This window comes from Odontesthes bonariensis, chromosome 19 (assembly GCF_027942865.1).
Source record: "Odontesthes bonariensis isolate fOdoBon6 chromosome 19, fOdoBon6.hap1, whole genome shotgun sequence".
Classification (NCBI taxonomy): domain Eukaryota; kingdom Metazoa; phylum Chordata; class Actinopteri; order Atheriniformes; family Atherinopsidae; genus Odontesthes; species Odontesthes bonariensis.
In genome coordinates, this window is record NC_134524.1 from 12,209,339 (window position 1) to 12,220,728 (window position 11,390).

General features: G+C 39.0%; 1 protein-coding gene across 1 annotated transcript in view; it reads right to left on the bottom strand.

The window, feature by feature from the left end:
• The window catches only part of LOC142368457 (phospholipid-transporting ATPase ABCA1), a 157,787-nt gene extending 147,391 nt beyond the window's left edge, over positions 1-10,396 (bottom strand). The window contains exons 1-5 of the mRNA XM_075450631.1: positions 10,331-10,396; positions 5,574-5,667; positions 5,254-5,395; positions 5,006-5,133; positions 179-306 (exon numbers count right to left, since the gene is read on the bottom strand). Coding sequence (XP_075306746.1) covers positions 179-306; positions 5,006-5,133; positions 5,254-5,395; positions 5,574-5,667; positions 10,331-10,396 — 558 coding nt within the window. The remainder of the gene's footprint in view (positions 1-178; positions 307-5,005; positions 5,134-5,253; positions 5,396-5,573; positions 5,668-10,330) is intronic.
• Positions 10,397-11,390: the final 994 nt, after the last annotated feature.

Sequence of the window (11,390 nt, forward strand, 5' to 3'; positions counted from 1 at the left end):
ACTTCGGTCTGAAATGTTCAAACACAGCACTCTTGACACAGTTGGTCTTTTGAGCATTATGGTAATATTTAATAGGTTTTAATCACACAAAAATGATTGAAAATAATGTTCCTCAATGATTTGGTGTCTTTGTTTCTATTTTGATGTTATCACTATAGTAGCAGACGACTCTACTCACTGGTTTGAGTTGAATCTCAGCATTCATGAGGCTTTGGACCACTGATGATGGAACCGACAAATTCTCTGTCAGATGTGTGGAGAAAGTTTCATCGTCTCTTAGAATACTCCTCAGGATGACCGGTTGAGCTGAAACAAAAAGTTTGACAGGCTTTACCTTTTTAAGATTCAATTTGACATTGATGCTTTTGTTGGCAGACATGATAATGAGAGCAGATCTGGGGCCTCATGTACAAAGACTTGCGTGGATTTCCTACTGAAACATGGCGTACGCTCAAACCCAAATGCCCTCCAACGCACAAAAATATCCGGATGTATGAATCTGTGTAGGCGTGAATCCAAGCACATTTCCTTCGTACATCCCAATCAATGAGTAATTGAGCACACATGTCAGAGTACCCGACTCTTCACTGTCCACGCCCCTACTTGAATATGCAAATCATATTTAAATGAGCCCTGAACCTGCGATTCCCCTCGCTGCAAGATCAGAAAATAAAGAAAAAAGAATGAGTAACACGGGGAAAAAGATTTCACGGAAAGCAAGATGGAGGTGCTACTTTCTAAAGTGGAGGCCCGCAAAAATGTGCACTTGGCACGTTCACCTCCGACATAAGCAGCAAAAGTAAGAGGAGTGGGTGGGAGAGTGTGTGCGAGGCTGTCAATGTTGTGGGGTCTAAGAAGCGCACACAAGCAGAGGTGAAGAAGAAGTGGTCCGACATTAAGGTGGATGTGAAGCGGAGACTGGCTGCCCACAGCCAAAGTGTGGCCAAAACAGGCGGGGAGACAGAAGGGGCCCACCCTGTTTGAACAGAGAGTCGGCGCAACTATGGGTGACAATGCTCTCTCAGTGGTGGTGGGAGCACATGTGGGTGAATCTGATTACCCCCAAGGTAAATACCTATGTTTTTGTGTAACTCACAACAAACATGTTCATACAGTAACGTGAAGAAGTGCGCCAGAGAAAAGGTGAGGCTGATTGAGACATTTCACACTTTACACGGGTTTATCAACATTTGCACACATAGACGATCAGGGGCTTGTTAGAAAGATCTTAAGGTGTAGTTTAACCAGCAAAAAACAGCAAGAAACTAACTTTAACTACCAACTAATGATGCTGTGAAGATGGGATGGAAATTAGGGGCACACATGCTCAATGCACGTCGTGGGGAATAATATTAGGACAATTACACAAATAAAGTTACTTACCAAGAAGCTACCCATCACGCACAATGCCACCGTGTGGTCTGTTCCCAATGATGCTGTTACTCAGAATGTATGAAACGTGCGTTGAACCAGGGCACCTCACTACAGTGTTGGTTAATTGCATTTAAACATCACATATGATCTGTATTATTGATTGAATAAAAATGTTTTCTGTTGACATATACAAATTCATCATGTGATGGCGCTTTTATAGCAATGTGTGTGCAATCGATAGCTCCGATTATATTAGGAAAACCGTCTCTCGCTTCAAATTGCGCTTTGATGTTGGCCTGTTCAACTGCATTGTATGGGAATTTGATATACTGGCTGAGATGCGAATACTTCCGTGCCACTCGGCTGGCATGGCTTGGCTCAAGGTCAACTGGCACCGCTAAAGCAGCCATTGTTTTTAATGGTATGCATTGCACCACTTTGCGCATGGTTTTATATCCACTCGTGTAATTGCAGAAACATGGGCGTGTTAATTATTTATCAGTATTAATTGTTCATGTGTCTTAAATGTGCACATCACAGTCTGAGGACTAATTGTTTTCACATTTATTTATTATAACAGTTTCTCAACATCACCTTTAAAGCTGCAGTCTGCAACTCTTTTTCAAGCATAATGCCTGGAACTGTCCGGGGATTCTGAAAGTAGTACATTAAATACCCCAATACAAAAAAAAAAGAGTTCTCTAGGTCCCCTATATGTCCCGCTAGGTCCCTCCAAAGCCAGCAGGTTTGTTTACAAAATTGCAGACCGGACCGGTAAAAGGTAACCAATCAGGTTTACGAGCTAGGCTCTGTTGCCTGTCAATCACCGATTGTGCACGCGCGATACAAGGTAGGCTCGTCCCCACGCTTATTTATCTGGACTATTGAACTTCATTACGGGCTAGTCTACTTACTGTGTCTTCCATGATCGCAAATGACAGGTGAGTTGATGAATGAGGAGTCGTGTAGGCGCATCTGGCGTGCACGTCTACGTGCACGAGTTCTCATGTGTTTTGAAGGGGCGGGACAGGAAGTTGAATAACTTTTTATTTTTCGGTTAAAAAATAAGCATTTCTTGCATTTTGCGACTACGGAGGTCACCGTTTTCAACTTCAAGCGTTCTGATAGATCATGTAAACTCTTAAAATGCCAAAAAGTAGGACTTTACGTATGACAACAACAAATCTTGCAGACTGCAGCTTTAAGTGTCACCAAAGAATCAACAGCTGGAGAAAAGTGCGTACGCCAGCCCTGAAGTTGGCGTGAGGCACCGCACATTTCCACGGTCATTTCGCTCTTGATACATCTGATCGTTGACATGAAAAATGCCACTTTTTTTGTGCGTAGGCACCCTTTGTACATTAGGCCCCTGGAGTCTATGTGTCAATATTTGTAGTTATTATCCTCATAGTTTTGGGCATGAGTTATCTTCCCTTAGACTCAATACTGCAAATATTCTGCAGCCAGCCCTGCGGCCTTTGATCTATCCTGAATTTTGCTGCGCACAAAAAAAAATGCGTTTGGAAGTCTGTGTGAAATATCTGTCATTTCTCCTAATGGAAACCCATGGCTAACATTGAGAATAGCTCAAACTAATAGGACATAAACCTTTTTACTGTGGAAGTTCAAAACAAAGCACGAGAGGGTTTATTCGGTTGCGTTGAGAACAAAAAGCTTTAAAGCTTAAAAAAAAAAAAAAAAGAAATGGGAACTTAACACCACAATCACACTGAGCCAAGATGTCAAAACAGAAGAGTAATTTTGCTTCCATGACTTGTGTGCTCCCCTAAAATCTCCCCTGAAACAGATGTTTTCTTGATTACAGTTGCTACAAAATCTATTACTGGTCCAAGTAGGGGTTGAGCACTTCAGCTGGATGAGTTTAAGAGTGGAGTGGAGCCCTTATACACCTTATACAATCGGCCATCAAGAACTTCCGTCTCTCTTGTCATTTCCGTGTGGACTGCATGGTCCACTATTGTTTTTTTTCAACCAATTTAAATGTGTATCTGGTCTGTCTGTGAGAGATCATTCACACTAGCTATTCAGTGTAGCTGGAGAATTCATGACTCATCCTTTTACCGTACAGTTTCTCCTTACTTTCAACTCTGCCTCCTCCTTTTTCTTTTCATATGTAACAGGCCAGGTATTGCCAGTGCCACTGTAGCAAGATTCTCGATAACCATTTGCGAAAATTACACATTGTGGACAGACAGACTATTGCTCCTTTCAGTGCTGGACAGTTATATCCGGTTGCACAGGAGATAGTACGTCTTAGCTTGCAATTTGAATAGGTGTTTGTGTTGTGTTCAAGTCCTATTTAGACCCAGCAAGAGGCTCTTTCTTTGTCACTGTTTTTTGACATCAGTTTAGTGTATAATAGACCTAACATGCACCAGACTGTTTACCAGCTACCAAAAGGTAGTGTTTAAAAAGAGCCATTATTACCCCTGACAGGAACAATGACTCAGCCCAGTAGGAACACCACTCCAGTTTACTCAAACCAATTCCTTGATGAAATTTATGCCCCATGCATTTTCTGCTTCTTTGGACTCCAACTTGCACTGCTGAGATGATGAAGGGGTGATGCAATATAATTAAATTATCACTTTTGCATTTGCAATATGGGTAACTCGGTCACTTAGGGGGCGGGGGTGAGTGACTCATGTTGTGCTATTCAAGTTTCAATTATTATAGATGCTTTATAAAAACCACTGGAATTAATTACTCTGTTGGAACATTACTTTCACCTCATACAACACCTTGTGATTCCCACTGATGACATATTATTATGCTCCTCATGACAATAGCAGCTTCAGGGGAATTGGCAGGGTTAGATGATGGGAAAGTGGAACATGCTCTGCACTCTTCCCGAACAAGGTTACCTTTCTGATTGAAGTGACCACCTGAGTCTTTTTTAATCAACCCATGGTGAAAACAAAAAAAGACAACACGATCACCTTTGCCATCTTAGTCTTTTGATAGTACTCCATTTCCTTTTCTTGTTAATGACCTTTTGTGCTCTTGCCTCAGACAGCAAGTCCTATTAATTATGTCCAGGCTTAGATCTTTGATGGATTTAATCTTGTATATTACAAGCCAGCGACCCCGAAATGCAAATGTCCCACAAGCCGCTTGTTGAACAGCCACCCCCCTCCCTCACTTGCCTTTTTGCAAATTAGGTGCTGCATGAAAATCTGAATATCATCAGGGTAAATGAGCCTAATGCAAAGCAGCAACTTATCAAGACAAACGATCTGTCAGTCTGCACAGCAAATTGCATCATAAATAATTATACACCACTGTTTTTGAGGTTTAAAGGGGGATAACAAATCCTCCAACCTGTCCTCCAAATGATGGGGATACTTTCCCTGATGGAGAGTACTCAACAAAGGCATGGCAGAGTGATTTTTGCTGAGGCTGAGCATTTACTAGATCAATTTATTTTAAAACATAATTCAGTAGCAATAAAATTCTTACTCTAATAAAAAGGAATTTAACCTTTGCTGCTTCTTGTCAATTTCTGTGCTAGTTTTTGGTTACAATATAAGATCATTTTATAATGTCACTGTTTTACAGAGCATGCATAAAGACTTCTGATTGCCATTATTAGTATCATTCATATTATTACCATTACCAGGGTTTGACTTTGACAGGACTGAAGTCCATTGGTCGACATCATCTGCCAGCGACTGTGCCTTACTGAGAATGGATTCGTCCAACAAGACGGTTTGAAGCTCTATCAACATCCCAGCGATTCTAATTAATCAGAAATACAGAAAAATCATATGCTGTTAGTAAATGTTCTGAAATGTGAACAGTAATGAAAACACTGTGTTTGTCATCTCAGTTGACAGACAAGTAGATCCCAGTGCTTACATGGAGTTGTTGAAGTTATTGACTTGGCCTGGTGTCTCCCCTGGTGTTGGATAGTTCAAACAGGGATTGTCGATGTTACACATCATACCTTGGAGCCAGGGCAGTACACCAGCCGATGGCATGGCTTTATTTGGGTAGTGACCTTTGGGAAAAGAGATACATATTTGTTCTTCTGTACAGCTTTATATAGGGACACCTTTTCTTTTATTGACATCACAATCAAAATGATGTCACAAAACAATTGATAATCATATTGAATTGAAATTGCCTGTTTATTAAAGTTGATAATTAGAGGCAAATCAAATTTAGCTTGTACTTACATTGGCCTTTGAAAATTGGCTTATTGGTGAACCTCACAGCCACTAGTATGAAGAACAGAAAAAGAGGCCACACTACTTCAACAACCAGTCGCACCTGTGCAAAAGAAAACAACACAAATTGATTTAAATTATTTGCATGTCATATGCATCTTTGGAAGATATTGTGGCCTAAAATGTTTGCATTGCTTTCTCATAAGTCAATAATGTGAATTTAGTTAATATAGTGAAAACAGAGCTCCCAGAAGACATGACAGGCTCGTGAAAGAGTGCTGAACATTTTCCCACAAGCAAACAGAAACTGTGCTGCAACTTTGAAGAATAGTTTGACATTTTTGGAAATGTGGTGATTCACTTGTTGGATTCACGCCACTGTTTTATTTGTCAGCTAAATATAAGAACTGCAGTCGATAGCTTTTTTTTTTATATTTTAGGAAGACTATAAACTGGCTAATGCCAAGAAAAGCAAGCCAAGAAACAGTCCATTATATAACTCTGCTTCAAACACCATGTTATTCTTACTCTTTTGTTTTGTGTGCATTCAATTAGTAAATAAATTAGTTTTAGGGGAGTTTTTAGATGGATTTTATGGCCTCTGTACAGATGCAAGCCTACTAATTTGTATAAAGTGTTAAGCTAAGCAAACTCGAAATTGAGTTTTAAAGACTACTAACCCTAGACCTCTATCATGTCAGCACCCCACAGCCATTTATTGACAGGGAATTGTGCCTTTCTTTTAGTTTAAAGTTCACTGCTGGAAAATTATCTCCAGTGATGAGACAATGATTTGAAGTATTTTTTATTATTGAATCCTGATGGCTGTTGTATAATTTTTCAACTAAACTTAACACACTTAAGAGTTTAATTACTGACTATTAACTTCAGGCACTGCATATATAAGACTGTTCATGTCAGCATCTTCACAAAAATGCCAGAGTCCATATAGTTTCGTCTTATTCTTGCTATTTCTCTAAGCACAAGACTTAGAGAGCAGTCTCTGTTTGTGATGCCCTAAACTGAAGCTATCACACTCTCCTTATCATCTCCTTGCCACGCTCAATCCTCTCTTAGATGAAGAGTGTCAACCACTCCTCTGCGTTAATATAACCATTACTTGCCTGCTAGCAGGCAGCAATCCATGTTGTGTGTTGTGTTTTTATTTCTACCCAAGGGAAAAGAAAAATCCAACAAAACACACATGAATGACCTCAAGGGTTCACTTTTTGAAATGGTTCCCGTCAGGGCCAAACAGACATAATGTGCTGTTATGTACAGAAAGTGTCAGGATTCAATATACAGCTTCATTATCACTACATAGCCACAAATATATAACAAAAAATAAAAAGTCACAACATAGAATCTACATTCCTGGTGGATTGTAGAGGACATGGGAGCAGAGTACAGCAAGCAATACATCATGTCTGTTGACAGAGTGGGGTTTGTATACTGGGTTACCATGTTCTGGGTGGTTCGACTCCCTCTCCAGAACTGTCCTGTTCTAAGCTGCTCTCTATAATTGTTCCTCTGTAAAAATGAACAAGATCTTTGAATATTTTTTCTTCAGAAGTCTTCTTCTGCACGGTATCTTTTAACTTTTCTGGACTGTTGCTTGTTTTTAAATTCATTTAAATGATTTTATTTGTTTCTCTTTATATTTTTATATGTATGCTTCTTCCACTCCCTGCTGCAATGCTTTTATTTTATGTAAAGCACTTTGAATTGTTTGTACATGAAATGTGCAATACAAACAAATTTGATTTGATTTGATTTTGATTTGATTCTTCAGTTTACAAGCTGTTTTAGTCAGCTAGTGGGTTAAATAAATTTGAATTACATTTTGCCAGCTGATTACCTAGATATAGAAATGCAAAGTGAGTTCATTGTTTGCATTTTGCAAAAGGTTTAACAGGAAGTTGAGATCTATGGAATAGCAGGTTTAATTTCATTTCACAAATTTTCTCCTTGGATATCCCAATTTTTCTTGGAACTGATGATGGTGTTGTTTAGGGGAGTCACAATGTCAGATTTAATTCAGAAGATTATTACTAAGATATCAGTATTTAACTTATCTTTTTTTTTATTTGTTTTGCAGTTACTGATATTGTTATTGGGTATTGTGCAACACTAACACAATATTTAACTTTTTTAAATCTTGTAGTTATCTTTCTATCTGGTCTATCACCACTTGTTGTGTCACTGGCAAACTTTTATATAGTAAAAATGACATACAGCATAATATGAATATATAGCATCTAACTGTCTTTATGCTTTAGCTTGCAATGGTTCATGAAGGAAAATGCTTTGTGTAGTGAAGTGTCTCTGGTAGAATCACATCTTTCTATCCTTTATCATTGCTCCCACACTGTCTGCCATCTAGGATTTTACCCTTGCCACATCATGACACACCACCCCCACCCTCAGTCCTGCACTCACACACTGAGCCCCACCCCCCTAACCTCAGCTAACCTGTTCTGCTGGCTCACTCATTTCTCTCCCTCAGCATCTCTGATAGAATGACCTGCTTAGAGGAATCAGCTGGAAAGCTCCAGTCAGCCGTTCTCCTAATCCTGCCACCGTTACATGTCTATACATGTGGAGACACTGTATCCGAAGATACACTATCACCAAATATTAAGAGAAGACATCTTTTTCTTTGTCTTGGTTATTATACTGAAGGACACACAGATGTTAAAAATATAATATTCTGAATATTTATTGTTGTTTAGGTTAATTGGGGTCTCTAAAATTGTCCCTAGGAGTGAGTGTGTGTGTGGTTGTTTGTCTCATTTGTCTATGTGATGGACTGGCGACCTGTCCAGGGTGTACCCCGCCTATCCCGATGACCGCTGGGATAGGCTCCAGCCCCCCCGCGACCCGACCTATGGATTAAGCGGGTATAGAAAATGGATGGATGGATGGATGGATTTATTGCTGTAGAGCTTGTCAATGAATGAAAGACTAGTAAGAAAAATGCAAAAAAATCACATGTATGTTTGGAAAGAAAATTTTCAGCTGCAGTCTTTGTTTATTGTAACTCTGATGAGAGGGCGAAATATCGTAATGTATTCCAAAGAAAAGGCATAGAGAAGGAACACAAAGAACACGGAGACCTTTCCAGTGTCAAGCTCTCCAGGCGTTTGCCTTCGGACACCAGTGTCTTTGTGAATAGATAATCTCTTCCTGTGAAATAATATGAAATACTGGACCATAAAATCAGTTTCATGCCTGTTATAAAATTTTAAAATGCTTGGTGAGGCATTCGTATAATTGGTCATTAACCTCCACAAGCCCTCCAAAGCACCATTGTCCTTGTTAACTCCCACTGGTTTTGTCTAATAACAATATTTCATGTTGACATTGGCCAAATAGCACACATTCCATGCACAAAACCGCCACTGTCTGCTTACATGTTCTTGCAGAAAAATTTTCTTTCTTCCTGAAAGAAAAGGACACCACTGTGTTTTTTAAATGATCTTTATTATTTTTCACTGATTAAATGCTGATTTTTCTAAGGTAGAACACTGTAAAATTTTCTCTGCTATAAATTAGTCTAAGAAACAATGAGCTTTGATGATTTTTTTCTTCACTTTTTGTGTGTGTGTAAAATTGTCTTTTGTTCTGCTTAGGAGACAGAAACACTGCTGTGCTTGAACCCCCTTACAAAACAAGTGGGTGGATGTGACTCCCATCATCACTGCAAGAGAATAAATCAAACAACACACTGCAGCTCTGTGTAACAGCAATGTCAGCCCCAACAATGACTCATAAGGCTCACTAGATGCCTTGACTACTCATTTGGACTCTTGAAATGATGTTCAATGGTGGGGTAACTTATCTTTCTACAACATGGAAAGTGTGTGTGAAACCACAGGCTACTAGGCCTGCTATACAGTATATCAATGACTAATCATGTGGAACTTTTGTGACTAGTGCAAAGGAACAGATGTGGATTGATTTGAACTCTATCCATAAAAGTGGCTTGAGATCATTGTTGTTGTAAATTAGCACAATATAAACTCATTTGACTTAAATGGTAATTGCATCAGAAATGTTGCATGGAAGATTTAGTTTTCAGTTGAAGCATTTAAAGCAGTTGAAATAGTTGGAAACATTTGAACCCCTGAATTGTGTCTATGTATAAGCTCTTAAACTCACATTTCGAGAGAAGCATTTAAATTATCAGTTTGCTGATAAACAATGAAAGCCAATTACATTGAGCAGAAGCGCCCTAGATGATTTTGAAATATTATCGTAATATAATCTTAATTATATTAAGATTAATTTGGCATGTAAGAACTCACTGCAGGGGGATAATTCATATTCTTATTTGAAAAGTTGTCTGTTTTTTTGTAAACCTTTTTTTTAAGATAGGATTTCTGATGTATGTGACAGAATATTTGCCCTTCAAACAAGGCATTTAAAACTATCCCAAAGACTGGCTTTGTTTGAAGTAAAACACTGGCAATGTGACATAACATGCACAAGAGATAGATCACTAAAAATTGAAGGTGACACTTTGAATTGGTTGTCATTAAGATAAGATTGTTCTTGTTCTCTGGAGGGAGAGTTAAAGGCGGCTTACTTCCATGAAAGAGACCATTTTTGTAGTAAACCACCCCCGCCTTAACCTCTCCCTCTCCTCCTTTAGTTGCCCTTGATAAGACAACCCTCAGAGCATATCCTCATTTTTCCCACTGCTGACCACTTTTGGCAGATATATGTTGATTTGCAAAACGGAGGGCTTGTGAACACAAGTGTACCTTTTGTCTCTTCCGAAGAGTGAAGTTCTTCCACAGGAGCAGAATGAACTGCGTCAGGAGACCCATTACGGCTTATCCTGGCAATATCCTGCCAAAGCGTCACTATGGCAACTGGCCCACTTAATAAACCCTGGAGGGAATAAAAAGCAGAGTTTGGTTTTAATACAGAGAAGCAATGCATCTTGGGGGAGTGCCACTAATCACTCACTTCCCCAGGCCTTGGGGCTTATGGTGCAGCACCTGTTAGAAGAATTATTATCACCTACACTCAGCAAATCTCAAGAAAGAGCAATGTCTCAGCATGTGGGGGTTACACAGTTTGGTTGTAGAGTGCAAGAATTTTATCAAAGACCATGTATTTGTTTAACTGTGTTCCACAAACAGTAGAAAACCTTTAGATATCGACCCAAAACTTTTTTTTACTTTTAAAGCGGGCGGTGCAAACTACCGTCTTTGTCTTCCCGACCACTGTCCTACAAATTCCGTGTCAATTAATCTCTTTTAGAGCCTAGAGAAAAATGAAATAGAATAAAGCATGGACTCCATCATTTTTCATGTGGACTAAAGACTGCAGTAAAATATTTATTATATGTTTTACTAGCTACTCAACCCTGATTACACAGATAATAAACAAATAGGTCTGCCGTGCCATTTTTACACTGCTACATCAAGTATGACCTTTATAAATACTCCCCAACTGACACACTCTCCACTGTCTTAAGTTGATTTATTTGTATGCAGCAAGGTACCACTCAAAGCATATGAATATTGCTTTTGAGCCTGGAGTACAGTGTGTTTGATCTGTTAATTTCATGTATTCCACTGAAAGCTACAAATACAGCCATGCAACAAATACGTGCCAAAATGTGCTGTTAAAAGTACGACTACACATATAATCATATATATAATACATTACAAATTTGCCCATAACACCCATACTTTGATGTACTGGCGATGAGATACTGAAAGAAAAATTTGTAACACAATGATATCAATACATTAGAAAGGAGTCATCATACAGAAATATGTGATAAATCCACTAACACAATCATGCATATTT